The sequence below is a fragment of the Nestor notabilis genome, unplaced genomic scaffold (genome assembly GCF_000696875.1).
Source record: "Nestor notabilis isolate BGI_N333 unplaced genomic scaffold, ASM69687v1 scaffold13176, whole genome shotgun sequence".
Taxonomy (NCBI): domain Eukaryota; kingdom Metazoa; phylum Chordata; class Aves; order Psittaciformes; family Psittacidae; genus Nestor; species Nestor notabilis.
This window is the reverse complement of record NW_009931540.1, coordinates 4,174-31,448: the sequence shown is the minus strand read 5'-3', so window position 1 is coordinate 31,448 and position 27,275 is coordinate 4,174. Positions and strand designations below refer to the sequence as shown.

The 27,275-nt window shown below is 40.3% G+C and overlaps 1 protein-coding gene across 1 annotated transcript in view; it reads right to left on the bottom strand.

Moving 5' to 3' along the window:
* The window catches only part of APPL2 (adaptor protein, phosphotyrosine interaction, PH domain and leucine zipper containing 2), a 30,290-nt gene extending 3,357 nt beyond the window's left edge, over positions 1 to 26,933 (bottom strand). The window contains exons 1-15 of the mRNA XM_010015965.1: positions 26,841 to 26,933; positions 16,906 to 16,965; positions 16,359 to 16,430; positions 14,384 to 14,471; positions 12,219 to 12,260; positions 12,043 to 12,101; positions 10,693 to 10,839; positions 8,416 to 8,498; positions 4,395 to 4,553; positions 3,157 to 3,345; positions 2,796 to 2,838; positions 2,663 to 2,719; positions 2,460 to 2,548; positions 760 to 912; positions 586 to 638 (exon numbers count right to left, since the gene is read on the bottom strand). Of these exons, the coding sequence (XP_010014267.1) occupies positions 586 to 638; positions 760 to 912; positions 2,460 to 2,548; positions 2,663 to 2,719; positions 2,796 to 2,838; positions 3,157 to 3,345; positions 4,395 to 4,553; positions 8,416 to 8,498; positions 10,693 to 10,839; positions 12,043 to 12,101; positions 12,219 to 12,260; positions 14,384 to 14,471; positions 16,359 to 16,430; positions 16,906 to 16,965; positions 26,841 to 26,864 (1,318 nt within the window). The 5' untranslated portion in view covers positions 26,865 to 26,933. The remainder of the gene's footprint in view (positions 1 to 585; positions 639 to 759; positions 913 to 2,459; positions 2,549 to 2,662; positions 2,720 to 2,795; positions 2,839 to 3,156; positions 3,346 to 4,394; positions 4,554 to 8,415; positions 8,499 to 10,692; positions 10,840 to 12,042; positions 12,102 to 12,218; positions 12,261 to 14,383; positions 14,472 to 16,358; positions 16,431 to 16,905; positions 16,966 to 26,840) is intronic.
* Positions 26,934 to 27,275: the final 342 nt, after the last annotated feature.

Sequence of the window (27,275 nt, the reverse complement as noted above, 5' to 3'; positions counted from 1 at the left end):
ATAAATCCGGCTGAAGGTAATGGTTCAAAGGCTGCAACAGCTATGTCTCCATTGCACAAGACACCACAAAGACTGATATATAGCAGCCTGAGCTGAGCAACACTAATCCACGTGTGCAGCATGACATGCAGGGTAGTCACTTGGGTGCTGCACTCTCTTTGGTGGGCTGCAGTGGAGTAGGGCACTGCTGTGGACATTGCAGAAGTGCTTGTCACAGCTACTCTGCTGCCAGGCAGCTTGCAGCCATCCCACCTTTCACTGGGGTAGCACATACAGCTGTTAAGGCTTGTTCAGCCTGGAGAAGGAAAGGCTCCGGGGAGACCTTAGAGCAGCTTCCAGTACCTAAAGGGACCTACAAGAAGTCTGGAGAAGCACTATTTACAAGGACATGTGGTGATAGTACAAGGGGGAATGGCTTTAAACTGACAGAAGCCAGATTTATATTAGATGTTAGAAGGAAGTTCTTCACTATGAGGGTGGCGAGACACTGGCACAGGTTGCCCAGAGAAAGCTGTGATTGCCCCATCTCTGGCAATGTTCAAGGCCAGGTTGGCCTAATTTTATCTGGAAAAATGAAGCGCTCACCTTCCTCTTCATCTTTGCTGCTGTCTTCAGACTCCCCAAATGGGTTTGCACGCCTACAAAGTAAGAACAAAAGCTGTAATTACAGATTCTGGCCAGCACACACATGCTGCAATACCTAATTGTCTCCCCTGAAATCACTCTGTTAAGGTGATCGATCACTGTCTCTGGCTATACCTGCCACCTCTGTTCTGGTCCAGGAATTCCATGGCAGGCAATACGATATCAAACTGAATCGGTGTTCCAGGAGCAATGAGTTGTGTGGAGTCTTGAATGCTGGCTGATTCACTGGGAATTATTTTATCGTTTTCCATATTCTTTACATTCTGGCTAAAATGAAAATGGGAAAAAAAAATTGTTTCAGTCAACCAGTGATCAATCTTTGCTCTGGGAGGGAGACAAGATTATTCAAAAACCCAAAGCGGGATTGAACCACTATCCATAAACTTAAATAAAAGTATTTACCTGTTACTAAGGACTCTAATCAAATCTCTCTTGTACCTAAAATTGTTTAGGACAAATGTAAATGCTGGCATATTAAACCTAACTGCAGATCAAAGCTGAGTGCGGGCTGGCTTCGGCGGTAGGCTGCTGTTGGCCTCCGGGCCCTCCAGTGGCCATATTCCTAGCAGCGCCATCAGCTCAAACAGCAGAGACCTGCACTTGTGCCTGCAGGTGCAAATGGTAATCCTGACATCTTTTTAAGACCTTCCTTGGCCACAGGCTAGTCACAATGCAACAGCTATGAAGTATTATTACACACTGGGGCTGATTTCTTCCTGCACCTTTCCTCAAAGAGAATGAAATCCCAAGTTTCCCACAGCTACAGAAGGCTTAACTATATACACATCACTACATGTCTTCTGTTTCTGGTTGCATACAGATGTGAAAGTGGCTCTGGAGATTAGCTGTCAATGAAATAGCTGTTCCCTTTGCTCAGTGAAATGGATGGCAATACTCTTCTATTTATAAATAGAGGAGCTGCACTGTGAATAAAATTAGAAAGAAACTGACTGGCATTCCCCCTGGATATCGAGAATCTTTGGAATCTGTAAGCAATCATAATAAAGGGAATCATAAATCATAGCAAAGGCATTGGCCTGAGAGAAGTAAAAAAGCTGGAAAAGGTTTGAATTTCTACAAGTAAATATTTAAGTAAGAATTTAAAATTTTCTAACAAAACTTGCAGAAAAATCTCTTCATGTTGAAGTCAGTGTAACACAAACTTGCCTTATTTTATTTATCACACTGCTCTTGAAAGCTGGATTTCAGTCCAGCACTGGGCTTGAAAGCCATTTCTGATGATGAAGAATTCCCACTGAGCAAGATGCCACGATCACATGGACACAAAGAAATTATATATAAATACATATGTTGAATATCCTAGAGCATTATTAACAATTTTTGAAGGAGGGGAGCTTTACTGGTTCCCCAGGCATATTGTTGGGAGGGTTATTGCTGAATGAGCACAAAAGAACAACAGGAATTATTCTGATGACAGCGTAAAGCATGTTCCTGTGACTGACAGGAACTGCTTGAGGCAATACACAAGAATATACTTACTTCAACGTATATTGAGGACTCTGCTGTATTACCTACATTACAAGTCATTCCCTTACAGCAAAGCACTTAGACCTATAGCATTGTTTGTCCCTAAAAAACCAGCAAAATCCCACTGGCAACCCCCAGGAGGCTACCCTCAACATGGAGCATCTCTTCCAGCTTCAGAAGGAAACACCAGAAGCAGAGGAATCTACTGGAACACACAAGGTTCTAAAGGCACAGCCGACATAGGGCTTTCTACTGGGTGCCTTTTGCCCTGTAGAAAGGGCATTTCTGAGCACCTGGGCTCTAGGCTGTGCAAGTGAGAATGTTACCTGGGGTGGCGAACTTCATGTTTCTTCCCAAAGCTGGTAATGGGAGTCACTGCTTGTAGAGCTGTCTGATTTAACTTGATTGCAGCTGCCTATGGAAACAAGACACGACAGCTCTTTGACACATGTACTTTATGTTGCCACATAAAGAACAATGGGAAAGCGAGTTGGAAGGAATGGACTGAAAGATGGAAACAAGCTCCCACCTCTGGATTGTCAGTGAGATAGATCTGCCTGGAGATGTTGTTGATGGCACATATCCACTAGAAGAGAAAGATGACATTGAACTCTTCAAGCTCACTTGTATACAAAACCAACAACATTAAGAAAATATGTTACCTCCTCATATTCTTTCTTGCTTTCTGCTTGAAGGGTTATACCCCTAAAATATAAAAACAGTTTATCAGTGCTAACAGTGGACTCCAGGACAGTTTGACTCCAGGTCTTACAATAATGTCACCAAGGTTTGTATCTATTAACCATCAAAAGAACAAAATTCAGGAATAAGCTGCAGCTAAAGGATACCGCATATGCTGTTCAAGCAGTTGTGGGGGAGGATGGGAAGGAACATGCTTTTCATTTGGAAACACCCTTCTGGAAACCCAAAAAGGCTTACTATTATAGCAAGCATGTTTTACATGAAACAGCAGCTGAACGGGTAGGTGTGACTGGCTGTCCTCAAACAAAACCTGTCTCATACACTTTGCCTGTAGGAGTAGTGATCTGAAAGCAGTATCTTCTGTCTTCGCAGTCTACAGCCATAACAGAGCAGTTGTCCAGGTCCTGAATCAATCCTCCGGCTACTGCTCCCCTTGGCTGACACATCAAGTTGCCACCTTGAGTGAAGAAATACAGCCTTTCCCAAGTTGTAGTCACCAGACCTGTTTTACTAAAGAGAAGATGCAGTGATAAAGACTCATGGCTATTTAGAAATCACTCCAAACATACGTGAAACTGCAAACAGATCCTGACACTAATCTGAACTTTATGTCCAACCCTGGGATTTTTTTTTTTATGATGAGTCTCTGATAAGTAAAAGCAGCACCTCACCTATTCCTAGCAGAGACTAATCCTTAATGAAAGCTGGAAACTTAAACTAATTCCCAACATCCCAAGTTAAAAACATTCTCTGCAGTATCTCCTAATTAAGGAGTAAAAAGAATTATTGAGTAACTGACACGAAATACTATTAAGCTGGATAAGGAAAAAAAGAAATGCAATCTGAAGAGCAGCAATTTCAGCACAAAAAAACATCATTAAAAAAAAAAAAAAGTATCTTCTGCAAGTGTTGTCTCCAAGTCCATCTTCTTTCTACCTATGGAGTCCTATTATGCTGTAATCCAGCTCTTAGAATGCTACAAGAAATTAATAAATGTCTACTCACACAAAAAACAATTACTAGCCAAATAAAATGAACTGATATTTAATACAAAAACAGGGTTACTAGATGGCACCAACATACAAAGCTCCTGAGGAAGCTGATAGAAGATTTTCTTTGGAAAATCTGCAGATGTAACCCCATGTATGGTGTACATTCAAAGTTATGCACTTGCATTGTCTATAAAGCCTTTAGTTATGGAAAGGAGAGTGCTTATGAAAGCCTGTATTTCTGTAAACACTGTTTTCTTTAGCCCTAAGAACTGGAACAATCTGAACCCAGCTCCATCAGTTTTTAGCCACTTCAATGCAGGGCATCACCCCTGTAGGTGAATTCAACGAGAAGTAAACTCTGTTTTGAGGAAAACAGTCTCAAATGCCCCAAATTTAGCTTCTAAAACACACTTCCAAAGATGAGAGAGATACTTCGGAGCTGAAAAGTACAGCCTCCACAGTGATTCAGGAGCTTCAAACATCATTACCTGAGGAGTCTTTACAACCTAAAAAAATGTAGCAGCTAGTTAGAAACTAAACAAACCAGCAAGTAACAAGAGTTCTTACTTTCTAAGATTAAGGTAGCCAGCCTTCTGGATGAGATTTCTATTGATAGCAGGTGAAGTTACATCAGAATCTGGGGTGTAAACCGATTCATTAACTGCAATTAAATCCTGTTGGGATACCCTCATTTTTTCAGCTTCGGCATCCAACTCTCCCTGTATGCTGGAAAAAAAAACCCAAAACAACACAAGAAGAAATCCAAAGCCATCATTAGTCAATTTATACCATCTCTTAAGTCAAAATGAACAAAAATACCAGTCGAGATACAGAATCTTTGGGAAGGCAACAGCCAGTGCAGATTTACCAAGGGCAAATCAAGCCTGACATCCTGATTGCCATCTGTGATGCAACGACTAGCTTGGTGGACAGGAGAAGAGCAGTGCATGCTGTTTCACTTGACTTCAGGAAGACCTTTCACACAGTCTTGCATAGTATCCTTATTGCCAAATTAGTGAAATACAAGCTGGAGAAGTCAACTACAAGATGGATAGAAAACACATCTGGGCTGCGGAGCTCAAAGGGTTGTAATCAGCAAGATGAAGCCCAACCAGTACCCAGCTATTAGTGATGTTCCTCATGGGTCAATACTGAGGCTTTCAGGTTTACAGTCTTTAATAAGAGCTGGACAACCCATGTGAGCAGATGACAATAAACTGGGAAGACTGATTGACAGATATGGGAGAGTGGAGGGTTCAGAAGAACCTTGACATACTGCAGAAATGGGCAGACAGGAGCTTCATGGAGTTCAGAAAGGAAAAATATAAAGTCCTGCTGGGATGGAATAACCCCATGCAACTGTAAAGGATGGGAGGCATCTGGATAGAAAATAACTTGCAGCAAAGGCCCTGGGGTCCTAGAGGACAAGTTGAACATGAGTCAGCACCATGCCCTTGTGGCAAAAAAAGGACAGCCACATCCTGGGCTACATGAGCAAGAGCATAGCAAGCAGGTCAGAGAAAGGAATTATTCCCCCCTGCTCAGCAGTGGTGAAACTCCAGCAGAAGCACTGTGTCTAGTTTTGGTGCCCCAGCACACGAAAGACAGAAACGAAAGTCAAGTGAAAAGCCACCAAGATGGCCAGGAGGCCAGAACACGTGGCCTGAGAAGAAGCTGCTGGAATTGCTTTTCAGCCTCTTGGAATCAAGGCCCTGGGGGAGGAGGGAGTGCCTCACTGCTAGCTTAACCTGATAGGAAGGGTAGTAGCTAAGATGCTTACTGGAATACAGAGTGATAGGATGAAAGACAATGGGCTCAAGCTGTAACCAGATATTGTGTGCACCATGCATGAGAGGGAGACAGAGGTGCTCAGAATGTGACTGGACACAATGCTGAGCACCCTGCTCTAGCTGACCCTGCTCTCACAGCAGGAGAGTAGACTGACCTCTTGAGTTCCATACTGCAGTGGCTGTTCTTTGACTTTTGGAGAAACAACACTAGCAAATACTTGATTTCTTAACTTTTCCAAACTCAAGGAGTTATTAACTGCATCCAGGCTACTGGCAAAACTCATGGGGTGGAAACAAAAGAATACTTGACATTGCATACCTCAGGAAGTCCCCAATACCTGCGCCTAAGCAATAAGCAATTTTCTGCCTACTGCCTGCCCACGTGGTTAAACCTTTTGAAGAACATGAGCACATAACAGACTGTACACAGCAGGACCAGAGATCCATGTAGTCCTGTCTCTGACAGTGGCAAAAAACCTGTGGAAAAGTACATGTATTTCTTCTCCAGTCTTCACCCCAGTCTTTTGCAGAAGTTGGTGATATCCTGTAACTGTTGAAGTAATCTGGAGACATAATACTGCATTTAAACCAGGACTAAGCAGCATCTGACTGGCCAGAAGAAGGGTTCTTGCATCATGCTGTTAGCCTGTTTCATGTTAAGCTTATTTCCAACTTTTCTGCCTGTTCAGAAAGCTGAGACTTCCTAAGCTCCCACATCACCTCCAAAATGAGAACAGCTGTGTGTGTCTAGCCAAGTCATATGAGAGGCTGAGTCGTATCATCAGATCTGAATTAAATTAGACCATATTTTGCAAGCTAGTACCCTTTCAACGTTATCGTTAACTGTCAGAGTAAGAATTATTTGAATTCCACTTTGAAATAAAATGGAACAGTGCTGGCAGTTTTTTACATAAGGGCTACTTCAATGAAATCCTTCAATCAGACATTTTTGTTGCAAACTGCTTCCAATAAAACTGCCCTTAGCATCTTCATGGTTGCCAAGACTGGGTTACTCTTCCTAAGGCATGTTTATCCCATCTCCATGGTAGAAAGGAGAGAAAAACTGGTAATTCTGAAGTTCTATGCATTTGTGGCAATCAGACCACTTGGTTACTGAGAATATTTTAGTGATGCATCTTCTCTTACAGTGTTTTTATGCTGTTAGCAATACTCACTGAATAAATGAAAATACTGTTAAATATGAGACTCAGGTTTCACAGTCAGCTTAAAAACATGCAAGACTACATCGCTGCTGGAATTCTGTACCTGCACAATAGCTATCATCAGCTTGTGGTTCCAAGAAAAGAAATCTGACAAATAAAAACCCTTTAGCTCGATTAGCAAGCAGATCTGACTCACTGAGGCCTTGTGACCCCCAGCACTAAGGAAGTAGAAGAGTGGGCAGCACAGTTTTCAGTGGTTGCATAATCTTAAGTCATGAAGCCATGTCCTGTATCAGTAAATGCCAAGCTGCACAGTGTCATTCAGGATTCTGCAAGCTTCTCTTCTGAGTTTTCCGCAGATGTCACGCTCCTGTACTAGTTACATTTCAGTTGTACTTCCAAGCTTTGCTGTGTGACAGACTTGTAACATAAAAAAACAGACTCAGAAAAACAACTGAGCAGCCTATTTTTGCTTCCATTTACTACCATGTCCTATCCAGAATTCAAATCCTTTGGACTATGGAAAATAAGAGCTTATTCTCTCATAAGGATCCAGTGACAGGATCCTCACTGTGCATGAAAGACACAAGCAAGATGCTCTAGCCTTACTAAATAAAGGGCGCTATCTCGAGGGAGTTTAAATCTGTCCTCCAGCCTGTATAAATGCTGCAGAAGGATTTATTTCAGAAGTGACTGTGAAAAGATATATAAGTAAGTCTAAAGGTACAGGAAGTAAGGAATTATTTAGTGAAAGAATCTACTATGCAGGACAATTACTTATAACACTGCTCTCAAATTAACAAGTATGCATTATTCAAAATGCCACCAGAGTCAGAATAAGTAATGATTTGGCTACAGTCCAATACAAAAGGAATGAAGCAATAATGTGAAGGACTCAGTCTAGTGTTCCAGCTGATTTAAAATAAATGCTGAATGTTCCAATATGATTGCACTTTAAATGTAAAGTTTACGTTTACAGGGACTTAATCACAAAGAAAAGGTCAATCTTCACTACAAATAGAAGATGGGGGTGGGGGTAAGAAATTGGGAGCACAAAAGTGGGTCAGTTTATTGAAATAAGAACTTAGCCAGAGTAGGTTGAACTCAGTGGACTGATACAGCTTATACCGAATGCAATGAATACGTTCTCTAGGACCAGGAGTTTTGTTAGCCTTGTATAGCTACAACATCAAACACTACAGGCTCTAAATCCTTATTTGAGATGTTAATGGATTATTGTCACAGTATTATTACAGACGACCCAGCAAGTAACTCAGAATGCAATTTAGCTCTACTGTATTAATTCTGTTAACGCATTTCAAGCCCAAATTGCGTGCTTTTTTGTCCATGTTGAGACACAGGGATGTAAGAAAGTATATGAACACTTTACAGTATATAGTTCCTGACTATACTGCACAAGCACTCTCTGCAGTGCACTGACAGCATTCTCCTTTGCATGTACAAACATACTTCCTTTCCACTTGCTGCTTCAGCAAAATATGCCCAACAGTGCAATGCAAACATGGTAGGAATCTCATAAGGAAGAAACAAGGCACTCTGTTACCTGCTGAAGGTTAAAGTCCTATTACTCAGAATTTGATGGAATGACAAAAGGAAGCAAATGTACTGCATTACCTTTGAACCATGTCTGAAACGGATGACAAAAAGCTGTCCATTCTTTTGGAAAACATCTCTGCTCCTTTCTTAAAAAAGTTGATCTGAAAAATACAAGAAAATGGACACTAGAAGTTATCTTGGCTTTGGTGGACAAATAACAGATTGTGGGGACTGAGTTAACAGTGATTCCATCATGACTGATGCTTTTGGCTGGTGATCAAACACATGGTCAAAGCAGCTGCGTTGACTTTCTTTGCATTTCTCACTTTTGCAACTTTCCACATTTTCACACACACATAAGCTGCTGGCTGCTGATAGGTATGTTTCCAACAAACTTGCTAAATAACTGAAACAAGGGAAGAGGCAGTGCTCTCCCACACCACCACTCTGCAGAACTGGGTCTACTGGTGTTGTGAGCCACTGCGTGCAGTGCTACCATATCAAACAGAATGAGACACAACTCATCCCTTAGATTTCTTTGTCCAACCTGGACTACCAGCTCCAAAATGGGAATTTTTAAGCTGCTATGGTGAAGTCAGGCAGGAAAGCGATGAAGTGTAGCTGCGCTAGCAGAAGCCTCTAGGGCAATCAGTTATGTCGACTACAGATTTGCCATGGATTTTGTTCTACTGAAGGGGCTAAAAAAAGCTACTAAGGCCAAAGTGCACATTTTGGGACAGAAGATGAATTCACTTGGCTGGTATGGCTCTGCAGGCACACAGCAGCAGCAAAGCACTCAGTGTAGCCTTGACCTTGGATGACCTGCTGTGGGGCACACAGTCATCATCAGAGCCTATAGGCAACTGTGTGAAACATGGACATGGCTAATGTGTGTGTGTGCAATTAATTAGTTTAAAAAAAATAAAGTCAGTGAACTACTCTGGAAAGAGATCTAAAAGCAAATTCTTGGCTGTTAAGCAATTTATTAGCCATTTAATTCAACTTTACTTGTGATTCCACTCCTCTTCCCTAACCTTGGGATGTGGGATTCCTTTTACCTGTAACTCAGATTCCCACAGCCATGTTATTGGCCAGACTCCCTTTACACATGAAGGAGAGAAAGCACGCTTTCTGAAAGAATGATTTACCTATTCTATTTCAGAAGCCTGCTTCAGGACGGAAGAGCTCTAAATTCACTGATGATAGGCTGACATGCCTTCTTTAGATGTTGATGTCAGTTTTCAGTCAAATAAACCCTCTATTAGCCACTGCTTCTTCCAGAAATTCTTATGATCCATTTTAATTGGAAATGTGAAATGAGACATGCTTTGAGTAATTAATAAATAAAATGTATACTTGGCCTGAAGGTCAGTTCACAGTATTTAAGCATGCAGTTTCTGGCTACTCAGTCATTCCCATGATGACCTAAGACCTTCCTCAGATAGGGCACTTTTGCCAGGTAAGTTCTTTTTGGCTTCCAGTAAAGGAAGCTAATGCAGTTCTTCCACTTAGTGTAATTACAGCAGAGAAGCAGTGTGTACTCCCATGATGGGGAAAGAGATCGAACTCTTATTTATTACCTATTTTATATGGGAGCACACGATCTGCAAAAAACAGAGGACAATGGAGATGATGACCCACACTACAATCTCTAACAGAGCACCGCATCCTTTTTTTTATTGTTTTCATAGCCCAGTTCTCATTTTCCCAACTTTCTTTCATCAATGTCGAAGCACAACAGACCATTAAAATGGAAGGTAATTGGAATCAAGTGCTGTGAAAATAACTAGCATGTCTCCTAACATCCTGGAGAATGACATTATTAGTATTATTACTGCACTTTACAGAGCTGAGAAGCACTCTATGAAATTGCTGGCAGAATAAAGATTAGAAAGAGGATTTGCCAGCCTTATACTCAATCCACTCTACTGTTCTGTCGTTCCAGTTCTCCAGAGCATGCTCTGTTCCCTACCGTGTACACTCCTCATCAGTATGCTGAACATAATGTGCCAGGAAAGGAACTGCTACATAGGAGAGCTTGTGCAGAGTAAACAGTGGAAGTAAATGCTGCTGCACTGATAGCTTAGCTGTGAAAAAAAACTAAGCCCAGGCTGATCCTGTATTTAAGTGTACTGGGTTTGTTTTCATTGGTGTCTTTCCTGAATATCTAAGTATTCGACTGTCTGCCACAAACAAAATCAGTTGTTAGAATCTAGGCAAGCTGAATAAATGTTTTTACCTCCCCTGTTACAATTTGTCAGTTCTCAAAAGAAGAAAAAATAAAATTCCAGGGCTACAATGTTTTACTCTTCCCAGGGAGGTGTCCAAGAGATACAGACACTCTATTGCCCATACCTGTCCTCGTGTATATCCTAGCATAGGTTCCATCATTGCCACTCTCTTCCTGTACTGCAGAGCATTCAGGGCACAGTAATATTGCAGAGATGAAAGGTGCTGCTTTCTTCTTGCATTTGCCACTTCTTTTGCCACTTCTGCCTTAAGCTGAATAAAAATTGGTAACAAGGTTGACACAGTGTTATTGTGCATATGGATACATTTACAGATTATTTTCAAGTTATCTTTAAACAACTCTCATAACAGGACTTCTCCACAATAAAACGGTGGAGGAGAAACTAAGAAAGTAAATCCAAAACCCAAAGGAAGTACTTCAAGCCCTTCTCTGGCAAGATACTTAAGCATCTGGGGAGTCCCTGTGACTAGAAACTATGTAACTATCACAACTAAAATTCTGGATCTGATCTCAGTGCAATGGATCTATTTGCATCAGAGATCATAACGCAAGCCTGTAAGTGCAGAATTCAGGGATGAATGGTTCACAATATGCTAGATCAAGGACCACCATGTGGTAGGACAAGGGGTAATGGCTTTAAACTTAAAACAGGGGAAGTTTAGATTAGATATAAGGAAGAAGTTCCTTACAGTGAGGGTGGTGAGGCACTGGAATAGGTTGCCCAAGGAAGCTGTTCCAACTCTGGCGATGTTCAAGGCCAGGTTGGACAGAGCCTTGGGCAACATAGTTTAGTGTGTGGTGTCCCTGCTCACGGCAGGGGGGTTGGAACTAGGTGATCTTAAGGTCCTTTCCAACCCAAACTATTCTATGATTCTATGTAGAACTGATGCACTCTTAGGACAGAACCAATCACACACTCTTTGGCATACAGAGGTATGTTTTGGAATGGCAGTTCAGTGGGCAAAGAAGAAGAAATGTAAAACAATGCCACCAACAGAATTACGTACTGTAAGCAGAATGACAATTGACACAGAAAATTTTAGCAGGAAGGCAGAAGGGAAAAAATGGAATGCTTTATAAGCAGCAGACACAAGGCTTCATGACAGTTCACAATGAATTATACCCAGAGATACAGCATCACCACATGTGCTATACAACAGTAGGCCTACACAAATCTATTTATAGCCATTTGGATTGCCTCTGTCTGAAGACCTCCCCTAGATCTGAAGGGCTCTAGTTCAGCACAATACTTGATCATTGCTTAACTTGGAGAAAACAGGCATAACTTTGCTAAATTGAGGTTTAAAAGCTTTGTGTCTGCTTGGAAACAAAATCACAAGTACTCTTGAACTACTGTGAATTTAACTGATGAACTCTCTGAAGTGCCCAAGGGAACAATGATGCAGGCAGAATGGCTGATGGAAACTTTTCCTCTTCCCTTTCATGTTCATTACCTTTTCATTTTCTTTCCTTTTCGGTAACCTGCTATACTTTGCCATGGACACGTCATGTTCTGTAGACAAGGAATATTATTTTTTTAGAAATGTGATGTGCGTGTGTGCAATTTCAAATGTTTTCTGTGATATAACAGGTGCCCACCATTAGAAACAAACAAAACAGGGAAACATACCATTGCTAGCAAGGCCAAAAAGATCCTTCAATGTGCTTACTTCTGGAAAAGAGAAATCAAATATTCAAAGTAAAACCAGCTGTAAAAACCTTGTTCCACTGAGACCATTTGTGACACATTTAATGCCTAAATCACTCCAGTTCTTTCACAGCAGAGATGCACAGGTTGTTCCTGTCTTGAAAATGATAAACCAATTCAGCTGGTAGAGAAATGAATAGGCAGATAGCAAAGTAAGAGCCAAGTGAGTTCACCTGATTTGAGCAAGTTATCACTATGAAAAAGATTCCTTATCTGCCAGTGAAATTTAGCCAAAGCAGCACCATTTCAGTATGTTTGTTACAACAAAAGGCCCACCGCTATCATAAAAGAGTGGCAGTTCTAAACATCTCCCTGACAATGCTTACGTGGTACCGGGCAATCTACTGTCCCAGAGACACATGAACTAAGCACTTTTCCTGTACATCTTCATCAACATGGAACATATTTTGCTAAATTCCTCTGTGGAAAGAAACATGTATCTAACACATCTGACTGCTGGCTTTGATGCTCACATTGCAGACCCTGAGTCTCTGATACAGGTAACTCAACTTTCACAAGTGTTGGGCACAAGCTCTCCCAGTGCCCGTATGTATGCTGCAACTGGCAAAGCCCTTCTCAAAAAGCTACAAAAAAAAAGCACATTCACAAGAGCAGACATTCTGCAACTGTGAGAAGAAAAAGGGGAAATTTTAGGATGTGACCAGGGTCTCTGATTATTTGCCACAGCCTACTCATTATTCACCTTCACTCCTCCCTTTTTCTCCCCAGAACACTGCCTCATGACTCTGATGCAGAAAGACAGAAATTCTTTCCAGGAGTGACTAACTTGTACCTAGGTGTTTCTACAGAATTCAATACACAGACATAACCAGACCAGAAGTAAAAACAAGAACACTGTTAATCTTCCTGCCTTCCTTGTTTAATCCTATGATGAAATTTTAATATCACCAGGCCTCTACTAAAAATGATGTTCTACAGACGGTGTCAGAGAAAGGAGGAGGTTGTGATGGATGGATAGAACAAAAAAAGACCTGCCATCCGGGGAAGCTGAGGAAAGTTTCATCTTTTGTCATGAAGCAGCTGAGGCTTCGGAGGCAGGTTTCACTTGCATATGTTCTTTTTATGTCTTCTTATATTAACCAGGGGGCAGAATCAGAAACTTGGGAGCATAATCACTATATCAGTGCAGCCACATTAAAGATGTGGGGAAGTATTTATAGACCCAAGATCTTACCATCCAAATCCTGCTTTATATTTGACATTTTATGATAAACAAGATAGCCATTAATAGAGACACCTTGATGTCTCCACAATTCCAAATGAGATGCTGTGATCCAAGGAACCTAAGCCAGTCATTATTCTGCTGTAGTTGTTTTGTCTTCCATCAAAATGATGTCTTTAAGAAGTACATAAGCAGAACTGAGATTAGCAAGATAAGAAGTGGGCTTAAAAAAAGGCAAACACAAAACAAACCCAAAAAACTACAGCAAAGCCTTTAAAACTCATGTTTCTGTTGCACGTATAGGTTAGAGTGTCTTTGACCTTGAATATGAACTCGTTTTCTTTTCAAATTACACCGCATGTTTGCATTATTGCTTTGCTGTATGAATTTCCAAGTTTGTGCAGTCAGGTTACATGGAATTACCCTTGGTTGGCCAGGATTTAAAGACAACCGATTCCTTAAAAGGACAGGAATAGACTATCCTCTGAAGTTAAAAAAAAACCATTCTTGTTTGTATTTCTCAAACAAACCCAAACTTCTGAAGCCAGACAAACACTGTTTGCAAGCAGATGCCCTGCTGAATTTCCCTTCTTTAGGCAATTAGAACACCAACAACTTCAATGAAATTACACTAGTGTAAAAGCAGAGTGACCCAGCAAAGAACAAAGCTGTGTATTTTCAAACTTGCACTGTATGGCACAGAAAATGTGGGGAACTTGTACTGTTTATACCTGAGTAAAAGCACGCACCCATCAAAGAAATTCTGAAGCAGAAAATAAAAAGTAACACCAAAACTTTTCTGCTCATCATAGAACAAATGATTACATGGCATTATGTCTCAGTTCAGTATGAAATAAGCAAGAAAGAACACACGAGGAAAATTACAACTTAGAATAAAATTTACCTGTGAGATCTTTCTCCCGAAATTGTATTATTGGGAGAACCATTGTATCTGCAAGCTGTTTTGCCAGTTCAGAATGAAGAATATTGAGCTGAAACAGCAAACAGAAGAATGCTCTAAGACATAGTGTAAGTAATTAAAAATAGTGTAATTAAAAAAATCAACAGCCTTCTACAGCCTGCCACTTGTGCCCAGCAGAAAAAGAAAGGATATAATGTGCTTCCAATGTACTTCAGTGCTTAAAACACATCTCTCAAGATCTTCAAGAGAGATGGGGATTTTCCCCTAAATGCTTAATTCCTGCCTAGTATTTTCCAAGTTTCCAAGAACTTCTCAGTTCTTACATACTGCATTAGGGCAGTTCACTTGGCCATTAATTCTGATGCTTAACCCAACAGGATTTAATCTTTAAATAGCCTTTGTTAACCAGTTTTTGCTAGTCTTCATACCACAGAGTTACAATCCCACTGCCATGACTAGAATCTCTTTCCATTCATGAGTTACCCAGGACACAATCACAACAGGGAGCAACCACAATGCAAGATCCCAAATATTTCATCTTTAGAGCAGTTTTCTGTTCCTGTTTTTGCAAGTGTTTTTCTCTAAAATTCAATACATTGAGACATATTTTAAAGCACCCGTGTGACACTGCTTAGGATGAAGGCAAGGCTCTCACATCAGCAGTGGCTTGCAAAGAACATTACATGGGTTCAGGTAGGATAACTAACAATCACGTTGCTAGAGCACCTCATAACTAGGAGCGTGCCACAGGCTGACATGATATTCTGCTGCTCACAGTATCCTGGAGACCTCTAGGCAGGGTTATAACGATAAGGATGAAGCCAGTATTTCCCACTAGATGATACAAAACTAAACGAGGGAAATTCAGTGCCTGTAGAACAGAAAACTGAAAACAGGTACAGTGGGCAGCTAACACACAGAAAAAGGAGGCTGAGGAATGGAGTAGATTCTTGTTGAGGGAAAATGTGACTAATAGAACCGAACAGAGAGGCTCTCAGCTTTCTGCTCCCAAATGGGATGGTTCTTCTGTGCCCGAGAAGGAGAAAGTTCTTGTTTTGACGTATTCATAGTTCACACAGACAAGTACAAGACTTGTGACAACAAATGCTCTTTCCAAGCATTTGGAAAGAGCCCATGTGCAGTGGAAGAAGTCTCAGGGATTCTTCTCACTATATTGTTGAGAATTACCCATGGGCTCTACAATTTTTAACTTACTTTTTGCCTCACAACCCTACCTCCTCCTCTACAGCCTTTTGCCTTCTTATGCAAATTGAAAGTAGACTAACAAGAACAGCAACACTTTTCTGGTGGCACGGCCCTGCTCACAACAGGAGTGATGTGACAAATGATACTTAAGAAATAAAGAGCTAGATACTAAGATTATATTGAAATGTTATAGATGCAGGTCTAACAAAAGCATTTAGGAAGACTCCCAGTACTTGGCAGCAACCTACAGGGAGCAGAAAAGTTGGGTGCACACAGCTGTAGGACCTAACTTCCTGCAGCCTTCCCCAAACACCTCAGTGTTCTTCATTATCTCACAGCAACTAAATTGCAACTTTACTAAATCACCGCTGCCCTGCACCCATCCTTGGCAAGCTTTGTCTCAAACTGCAGTGGTTTAAACTTAAATATATAAATGTCATTTTAAAATTGAATTAAATAAGAAATGGCCCCAGCCTAGATGACATGTCCTGTTTCAGCCTCTTTTCTCATTTCCCTATTTAAGAAGTTCACCTTTGCTCTGAGGACAGCATGTGGGACAAAGACACAGAAACACATCTTACCATTATAGAAGGGTGATATTAAACTTCTTTATCCTAAATTAGATGATTCTAGAAAAACCAAGCACAATCTAGCCTTCAGTGGAAAGGCTCAGAAGCAAAATGACAAAGACCAAAAGAAAACCCACTAGTATTCTATGTTGTAGAAATAGAATATTGGCAATTCAAATTACCTCATCCACAACTTTTGAAAAGTAATGAAGGGTGGATATCACTTCTTCATCTCCTTTACCTAAGGCAAAATGCTGAGAATAGAAACACACATTTGGTCCATAAATCAATAAAGTGAGTATAAAATACAACATGTGTTTTACTACAAGGGTAATGAATACTCCTACAAAATGCAAAAAAATGATGAAACTACATGGAAAACCAGTAACTCATAAATACATATTCTTCCACCCTGCTCCTCTTGTTTTAAATGAATGGATTTTGGACAACATAATTAATCCTTATTATACTAATTTTAAAGTCACAGTCACACAACAGGAACAAACTGGTTTGCAATTTCACAAATTAACTCACATTTTACACCTTTTTTTTTTTTTATATTCTCAGAAGTGCCCAAACTCCCCTGAACATCCTGGGGAATTTTACAGCCACCTGCACATGAAACCAAGTAAAGCAAACACCCTAAGCACTTCTGGAAACCACACTATTTGCACAGACTTCTTTGCAAGTGCTGAGGCAGAAAAGAAATTAGTTGGATGTTGAACATACCTGCTTTTCATAGGCAAGGAGCTGCTTCGAAAGCTGTTGCGTGGCAAGACACATTTCATTCTACAAACAAAAGTGACATGTTAGTAGAAATAATGAAAGGTCTTTAGCTCTGCTGTAACTACTACTTTGTTACCAGCTTCCTGACTCAATCTGCAACCACTTACACAAGCATTCAGTTGTATGAAAACAACTAGTCCCAAAACACCTGCATAGAGAAGCAGTAGCAACACGTATGTTTCAGACCTAACCAACACACAATTTCGGTTCAATTTCTTCATTTAGAGGTAGGATTTGAGGTTTAGTATTGGGTTTCCCCCCACCTGCCAAAATAATAAAACTAGAACAACCTCACACATGTCAGCTGTCACAGCAGCATAAGAAATGTTTCATGTTGGTTAACCAACTTTCCCCCAAATCTACAGCAATAAAGAGAAAAAGAAGATGTGTTCAGGGAATCCACTGATGTAATGACAGTGTTTTAAGTTGATACAGGACTACATAACAGCACATAGTTCTGTAATGTCATGGCTAAACTTGCCAATGAAAATACACACATCCTCAAGATGTGCTTATGCAAAGCAAGGACTTGTAGGGAGGGCATTTAATTTTGCTTGAGAGCTAGAAAAAAAACTGACAAGGATTTGGATATGCCAATCTTTAAATCAGTGTATTCCTAACATTAGTATGTCAATTGCTCTGTCCCCAATTTGTTAACAATCACTTAAAACAGGAATAAAAGAAAAATGGGAAGGGGAGAACTGGGATCTGTCTTAACCTCTGTCAGATCCTTTTCTTCCACAGTAATCCACAAAACTAATAACTTTTAATTTACTTCTAAATCTTAATATGATCTATTCCTCTCTCCAAATATATAAGGCCATTAGGTGTCTGTATAACTCGGAGCAATCTCTGAGCTGCTTTTATAGCACCTTTTATGCTGGGGCTGGCACAGAAAACCATTAAAACTGGGACAGAGTTTGTGTGCTCTCTTATTGTCCCTTGTCATCCTGAGCAAGTGTAGCATGGCACAGTTAGCTATCTGGGCCAGAGATTCTGAAACACTCTTTACTTTGGCCTGAAGCCACCTCTGACATACTGCATTTCAGCCTGGTGCTTCTGCACCACCTCGGCATGCCAGGAAGAAGGGTTAATATAAAGAGCAAGGCCTAAACATTTAGCCAAAGTCTTAAGTCAGCCCAAGTGCTCAGAAAAAACAGAGACATAGCCACAGCCTAGGTAACAGCAGCTGTATGTGAACACAGGGCTGGAAAAGGCAAGTGAGCTCATTCTGACCATCTTAAAACTCTATGGTGATAATACTCACAGGCGGCTGGACATGGGAGAGCAAAGGCCTTCCAAGGTACAAACCAGGGCTCAGAACCAAGTTAATCTGGGTCCAAGCTCAGACCATGCACACCCCATGACTATTCTCACTTCACAGTGATGGATTAGTCTTGTTTCTTGTCTTGGATCAATTAGTAATGAGCATTACACTTTCATACAATAATAATGCCAAGGATTCATGTAAGATTTGCAAGTTTGTTATGCAGATTATGTAGCTTTTAATGTGAAAAAGCTTTACACATACACTTGGCATTAAAGTGTTTCCCAAGCCTGTGGATGGAAAAGGATGCTGTGCCTTATAATAAAGTAACAAACCTTGTTAATGGCTCAGGCAAGGATAGGAATGTGCCTTGCCTATCTGCCTCCAGGCTATAAGAACACCTGAGAGACTTCACCACCTTCAAAGTGGGAGCTAGCAAGCAATGACCTGATGACAGGAAGGATGAGGCTCTTTGCATGTGGACAGATGACATTCAAAGGGCTTGTTTGTTTGTATGCATGTGGGTGGAGTCTGAAGATGAATTTAATATCACAGAAATAAGCAGAGGTTCTCAGACCTGGGATCTTTTTCATAAACACAACCTCAAAGATAGAGCTGAGTAAGGCCTGCAAGAAGACCAAGTCTTCACACAGCAACTGTGAAGCCACCTGTCAGTTGTACAGCTGGGTGAAGGCGAGAGCAACCTTTTGAAATAAAGTATTAAAAACATGCCTCTTTTTTTCTGTTTTTGTTTCAGTTGACTTATTCCTTAAAGTCTGCAACTGTGTGGTTCTGTTCTGAATCTGGAAAATAAATGCTTCTGCTTTAAGCTTGTTAACACTAAAAGAAGATTCACAATAATGGGCTGACACCAAATGCATCCTCTTCCTTTGTGTTAGCCATTCTCAAAGCTCATACCAATTTGGCTTTTAAAGACTACCAGATCCTCAATTTCCTCACCCGTTATCCAGGGAGTAACAAAGAGCATCATTACTCATCTGTGTGGGATGGTTCAAAGATGGGCAATGCAAAGAGGCATGTGGAAGAAGCGATCACCACTTGCCAGGAGCAGTCTGCAGTATGTGACAGGATGATGGAGAATACACAAACCCTGATGTCTCAAAGGGGTAAGTTAACAACATCATATCAAGTGTATGATCAGGTGGCAACAGTCACATGTAGACCCTAAGAAGACATTCAAAGCTAGTCTGGGTACAGAACAAATTGATGGAAGGGCCTGACACAAAATTTACTTCGGGATTTTGGGCTGATTTTGGGACAACAGCTCCACACATCACTGGTATCCCCACTGATGCCAAAAGGTCACGTTTTTCATTTAAAGGCTCGGTTCTTTGTGACAGAACACTACAAACAAACTTGTTACTCAATCCCTGCCAATGTGGAAGAGTTAATCTGGGTCCTTCACCCTCCCTCCAGCCTCTGCTTAGAAGTACAAAATCATTCATTCTATCACTAGGAAAACACACAAAACAAAACAAAAACCAAGCGCACATACCAAACAGCTGTAAACAAATCAGATTAAGCTAGCAAGCTGAAACACAGACAGATTGCATAAGGAACAGGAAGCAGGCAAAGTGCTCTGCTGACCTAATAGTAATACTGCACTGCTAAGCACACTGGGAAATCTGGGAAAGTTTGGTTTAATCCTCCTCTCGTTTCTTCCTAATCAGCTTTCTCCCCTCCCCCCCACGACTAATCAGTCCCAAGACTTAAAAGTTATTTGCATTGCTTCAATTGACAGATCCATTTAATCTAGGCAAATTATTTTAACAGGTTTTAATCTATTTCCAAGCCATTTTCCCACAGAATACAGCAACATTCAATTCTTTTGTTCTGAAGTGACTGAAATTCAGTATACCATAGCAAAAGGAAAGCTCTAATGCAAACCTGACTGCCTGCTCCACATCTCTTCCACATTATCTTAACACTTCAGAATTCATCAAGCATTTATGCAGCAGGAGAGCTGCTGAGGAGATGATGTATCAGGCAGAAACTCAGTAAAATCCTGAACAGAAATCCAAGTACTCTAAATGAAGGCAAAATTAACCAGCACTGGGCCATGCAAATACGTTCATTTTCATCAGATGATTTTATCTAACAGTGAAAACACTGCTGCAGCATTACTGCAAAAAAATATACCAAAAGGAAGGGAGGATTGTATGCAAATAGGTATCAAGCAATCAGTTATGATTACAGATGTGCTGACTTTTCTTCTTTTTCTTTTTTAACCTAGCCCTAAGGACAGATTTTTATAAAGTTCACCAACACCACTTCATACAGATAAAGTAATGGAAGTGGCGTCTTGAATCTAGCATTAATCTACCAGAAAGGAAAAACCAACATATTAAAACATGTTGCTTAATGCTCAAGTTCAATACCTTACCCTGACTCCAGATAACCCAGAAAGAAAATGTCCAACTGTTACTTTCTGATCTAGTGCCAGAGCAAAGACATGTGATTTTTCTGGGCTGATTTCACCTTTATCATTATAACCTTTATTCACCAAGCTGTTCGTATCATCAGCATAGAGTATAATTTTTCTGTAACCTGTTTGTAATAAAATTTCCATGATATTAACCATTTATCAGGGAGGCAGTCTATCCCTTTTTTGGGTCTCTCTTTATATTTTTCCAAAATAAACTGAGGGCTAGTACACTTAAGTCCAAAGATATTTCTGCAGCCAGTCATCTAACAGACTCCAGATTTGAGAGCACGTAAAGGATTAAGTTGAGCCTATAAATTAACATCTGAAGGCAGAGAACTATCCTAGTATGTCCATTTCCAATCCCAATATAATGAAGCTTTCTGCAAACCTACTTTCCTACTCTGGCTGAAGCTGGCATTTTAAAAGCTCTGCTAGTAACCAGCACACAGAACTGCCAAAGCTGTCTTCATGTAAACAAGCAAGATACCGGTAAAGGTATTTATTCATGTATTGTATGTGCACAATGATATGTAATAAAATTTGGCTTGCATCTGGGAAAGCTAAAACTCATAAATAAGAAAACAAGCAGGTGGTTCAAAGAGGAGGTCCATGAGACAGTTGCAGCCTTCTTATCCTTCCAGAAGTAGGGAACATGTTTCCCTTCAAAACCACGCACAGCACAGAAAAAAATGGGTCTTGATACAACAGTTTTATGCAGCTTACCTACACACGTGTGTCATAGAATTCTCCAGCAATCTAGTAAATGTTATAGTCCTACAGGCTTAGGTTTGCATATTAAATGGCTTGGAAACATGAACCCAAGGTCGAGAGAAGCTAAGCCTCACCAGGGTGCTCAGGCTGCCCAGCACTTCACAAGATGAAGCTAACATATGGCTTGCCCTGCTGCTGATTCACAGCATGGTATTCAGTCCTCACAAATGTGAACAATTCAGCAAAGGATCATCTAAGAGCTTTGAGAAATAGAAGATACTAGTCAAAACTCTGCTGTAAAACAGCAAAAGCAGCTATAGTAGGATGGCTGCTTCAGTAGGGAAATTTTTTAGGGAAAGAATCTCTCGAGTTTCCTGCAAAACAGTTACTAACAGCAGAGCATCCAAACATTTACACCTCCTTGTAGTACTCAAATCTCCAGATGCTGCTTAGCGCAATGTAAACCCAATTCTAGGCATGGTGACAACTTCATCACCAGTATTAAAAACAACTCCCATGGCCTTGTAAATACATTAGTTCTCATGTGATAATGCTCTGCTTACCTCTATTAGCAACATATGGTGAATACACCTCAGGAAGTGCAAAGGTATATGGTGCAAAATTACAATGGATATGTAACAGTAATATATACAGTATTTCAGAGAAGTCAGCACTGACAACTAATTGCAGGTGTTTTTCCTATCTAATACTCTATTGAAGCTTCTCTATGTGAAACTGAAAGATCACAAAAATGTTAACTTAAAATGTATTGTTTCATAAGGTTTTGTGAAAAAGTCTTATAATGTGAGAAGGCAATACGATTGTTCCCTCAGATGTGAAAAGAAAGCTATCAGTATTTACTTGTTAGTTTAGCAGGAACTAATTGAAGAATTCTGAACACTTGGGGTTAGCTATGCAACATAGTAAGTACATAAATCCATGTGTGCCCTAGAGACCTTGACACCTATCTACTGAGTTACAGCCTTAGGGAAGTCGATACACGGAAAGATGAAACAAGCAGCACTGCTGAAAAAAATGCAGACATGAGGTGGTGTGAATTTGGGAAGAGAAGTAACACTGGTGGCAATCACCACCTAAAACAGTCCTGGACAGATTCAAGCTGTCCTGATACCCGTGTAATGTGGTGCATATTGCCCAAGACTATTCCACAGTTGTAAAGAGTTTCCTTGGAAATCTGGATACAAAAAGGCAGTGAGCCCCAGAGGCTGTTGCTGCTTTGCCCCTGTGACTCTGGAATCACAAGACAACTGCTCACAGAGACAAATATGCTGAACAGAATTACACTTCACAATTCCCATGCTGTTCTCTCTCTGGATATAGAGGTAAAGACAACATGGATTTCTTTTTATTCCTCTTCTGCCATCACTGCTCCTAGTATCTGGACAGGTTTGTCAGGAACCATGAGGTGAAACCTCTTTCCAATGACAAAATACCTCATCTTATTTCTCTCTAACCTGTTTATCCTTTCTAATAGTCTCTAATCCCTTCTAATAGTCAGTAGCGACAAAACAATCTCTTGAGTTTCCAAACAGCATTTTACTTCAACTGGAGATCCCAGCTGAGCCACTTCTATAGTACGATGGAGAACTGGAGATGATGGTAAAGCTCTGAAAATAGTTTTCTATGGCAGTGGGAAGTCAGGAATGTGAACTGGACACACTTTGCTCACGCATCATTGCAAAAGCCTCAACATGCAACTTAAGTAGATGAAGTTTTCTATCAGTCTCTGCTTGCTGCATTCCATATTCTCAGGTAATAAAATGTCAAGAACAATGAATGCATCATTCACAGAAATCAGACAGCAGTAATGCCAGATGCACCATCAGGGTTTGCTTGCAAGGAAGAAGAACTACAGGAATAAACTCTGTAAGGCGGATTTACTCTGTAAGACCACTAAAGTGATAACTACCTCAGGGAACCACAGCACAGATGGGAGAACTACAACAGGAAGTACAATACGTACTCGCACGGACGTGGTTTATTTGATGAAGACATATAAAAATGCTGCACTGTATTTACACACATAGGCTTGCCAGATCAATCAAACCTCACACCTCGAGCACAGCTCATACATTTGGATCCTGTGACTTCTCCTTAATTGCCCTACTCTCATTAGAAAAGTTAGAGGCATGCAAAATGAAGTCCTGCTCGAATACATGCAAATCTGAGAAGTTAGGTCCCCGGCACCTAGCAGAAACCTGCAGCTTAAAAAAAGGGGTGGGGTTGGGGGGAAAGGAACGTTCAGAAAGATTCCTACTTGCCTAAGCTCTTTTTAAAAGCTCTGTGGAAGTTTCTCTTTCTCACATTCCTTTCAAAGGCGCTGATCCAAGTGTTCAGAGCAGCTTCAGCTGTCAACTTGCAAGCTTGCTGCTGCTCTGCACAGAAAGCAGTGTTTTGGGACAAATATATGCATATATCCACATGGATAATTAACAGCATGCAGCTGATACTAATTGCTATTCCCCTTTCACTGCACCCGTTCAGAACCATCAGCTACTGTCATTTGATCCAAAGCTACAGTGGCTTGAATTACATGAAAATCTGAGTTTTCATCACAAGAAACACTAAACTTCTGGTAAACTACCCCAGAAAAGCTTGAAAATATGGTTGAGACATCTGGGAAATTTTAAAGTTAAGAATGTAGTTAGGAAGAAAATAAGATTAATGTTTTTTAAACTGTCATCACTGTTTGGGAGGGGCATAAACCCCAATTTTTCATTACTGTGGACTGGTATAACCCACTGGTGTTTTGTCTGACTACAATGACTGTGATTCCAGTCATTTTTACAGCCACTGATTCAAAGTAGGTCAGTAACTGGATTTCCTATTTTACGGGTACAGAAATTAGAGCAGGGCATGACAATGACTTTGCAAAGACAAAATTTAAGTCAGGAAATTAAAAAGACAGATTCAGAACCTGGCTTCTCAATACTATCAACTTTTACGCTCTCTCTACTAAATCTTGCCCTCTCTCAAAATGAAGAAGGTCGGTAGCAAGTATTTCCTAATATGCTGCTGTTGAGGCCCAGACAACGTGTCTCCTACCAACACAAAATCATCAGCAGAAGTTGATTTTCTTTCAGGTTGTAATTAGGCAGCAAAGAAATACTATATACAGATTTTTCTTAACTCTCCTTTGATGTTCAGTGTGCAATTCACCAAAACACTTCTCTTTCTACAGCAAGTGCAATCATAAAGTATGTGCCTCTCAAAAATTGAGGGTTAATTCAGTTGGAAAGTGTGTCTTCCTTTGAGATATTCATAAATGGCTCCTGAAAAGGATAGACTGATATTTGCAAAACTCTGTATAAACTTAGTCAGAAACCCAATCATGGGAATTAACCATCATATATATGGCTGAATTAAATATTTCCCTTAATTTTTATTTTTTAAAAAGTCAGAATTTTGTCCCAATTTCTGTGTATTTCTTTTAGGTCTCATGCAAAAATATCAAGACTTTTTAAAGCACCACAAAGTTTCTGGGTTTTTTTCCCCACTTACATAATTAATATGATCTACTTATGCTTTCTTGTTACTACAGTGATGTTTTTGTGCCACTGCTGGAATCTGAGAACACAAAGCCAAACTGAAGTCACAAGACACAGTGATTCCCAAAGACTTAAACAGCAGAAGCAGCAACATGAGGAACACTAGATGTTGAGCCACTGTCATTGGTGAAGTCCCCAACAGTGGCCAGTAAACCTAAATTTTCCTAAGTCACTGGTAGCATAGGGTGCCCTCTTCCACATCCTTACAAAGCTTGACTTTGAACAACTACTATGCACCTTCCGTCTCAAAATGGCATCAAACTGTGATGATGTATTTCAAGGAACACATCCAATATTCACAAGTGACTGAGTATTTGGATCAAACTAAAGCAGGAAATGTGCAGGAAGAAAGTGACCAAGAAGCGCTGGGAATATGAAGTAGCCTCAGTAGGACTGCAAAGTACAGATGGGTAAATGCGCTGAGATAGTGAGAAGAAACAGGAAATGTCATAACTGCATGCCAACAGAATGGAGAAGGCTAAACACTAAGATGAAAAGGAAGAGGCGAACAAAAGCAGACAAAGCATTTTTTCACAAATCACAGGCCAGAGTAACTGCTTCCTAAAATGCTATCTTAAAAAGGCATCAGCAGGGGAAAGGGACATGTAGTCCACAAGCTGGACACTTCATAATCAAACCATATTTATCCTCTGATTTCCTTCTTTCACCTATTTCAATCCTACCTGCTCTTTGGTCTCAGATTTCTACAATTCAACATGTGCTTACTCTGAAACCTACTCTTAAAGCTCAGTGACTCTACCAAAATGCCCATCATTGATTTTCAGTGCTGATTTCATGTCACCTCTCCAGCCCCTGGCTGTGCACTGTCTTGTCTTCTAAGTATCTAAGCTGAGTTGTAAGCCTCTGACTGCTCTGCACTTGCACAGGACACAGGACATGAAGACTCTGAAGCACTCCAAAGCTGGATCTTCCAGGTGTAGGTAGCTAGATCCTGGACAGATGTCTCTTCCAAGTCAAACTATCAGAGACTTAAAAGAGCAATCCCACCAGATGGACATACACTAGCAGCAGTTTTATAGCTGAACTAATTCCTGGTATGAATTGGGCACTTAAGTCTTCCAATAAATTCAAAATACCCTACTTCTCCCCATCTCTCCTTGTCCTCCAATTTAGTGGTTTAAGAATAGAAATGCTGTTGTTTCTAAGGAACTCAGATATTTAACCTACATGAATACCTGCAAAAAATAAATTCTATGAGATAGTATGTGTCACTAAAGACCTAGATAGGGTATTTGAAATACTTAGTTCTTAGGTTCACTGAAAATCACACAGATTTCAATAATATTTTTCCAAAGCAATGGATATAATTTACCTTGCAAGTTTTACTTTCAAAGGGATTTAGTCATCTAGGTCATGTAAGTACTTTAGAAAGTGAGTTTCTTTAATTCTGCTCCTGCATTTTTCACAGTGACTACTTTAGGTACCCAACTTCAGTACAACTTACAAGTGCACATATTCTCACTAATCAACAGACATAGACAGTTCCTTCCAAATGGCGAGTCACAGTATCTAAGTTAGATACCCAAAGTCAGTACGAATACTTATCTGTGCATTGTGTCTACATTCAGACAAGCAATTTTGTCCAGGCTGGCCTTCCAGTGTATGATAAGGTAAGGACATACCACAATTTTTCTTTCATTAATTGTTTGGAGACAGACAAAGCAAGTTAGATTTTTTTCATGCATGACTCTTCTGAACGTCAAGGCAGAAAGGGGCCGAGCTATCAGATGGAAAACACCTGCACAAGTCATCTTAACTCACAAGAGGTAGAGGAACTTGGCAACTTTCATGTAAATAAGAGCATCGTAATAACAATTTATCTTCCACTCCACATTGAACAAAAGAAATACAAATGACGAATTACCTGAGCACCATAGACTCGTTGCATTGCCTGAAGCAACTGGTTTGTATATTCAGTAAGGGTTCCTGCATCTTCTTCAAATACACTGAGCAAAGACCGAGTCTTCAATAAAAGAAAGAAAGCAAATGGTTTTAGTCCTGAGTGAAAATATTAAAAAGAATCATAAACAACTGTAAACAGATGGTAGCAAAAAACACAAATCAAACAGAAATAGTGAGTCTTTAACTTTGCATAATCATATTCATTGAGAATCTCAAAACATGTACTAATTATTCCTTCTATTACGGATAGATAAACTGAGGCATAAGGAAGCAAAGTGATAAAATGATCTGGCCAAATGCTGACTCCCAGTCTCCTGCTCCAGTTAACAGCCATTCCTTCCAACATAATTAGGAATGTAAAAAATCCTGAATATCTGCCTGCTGACTACAGTAACCC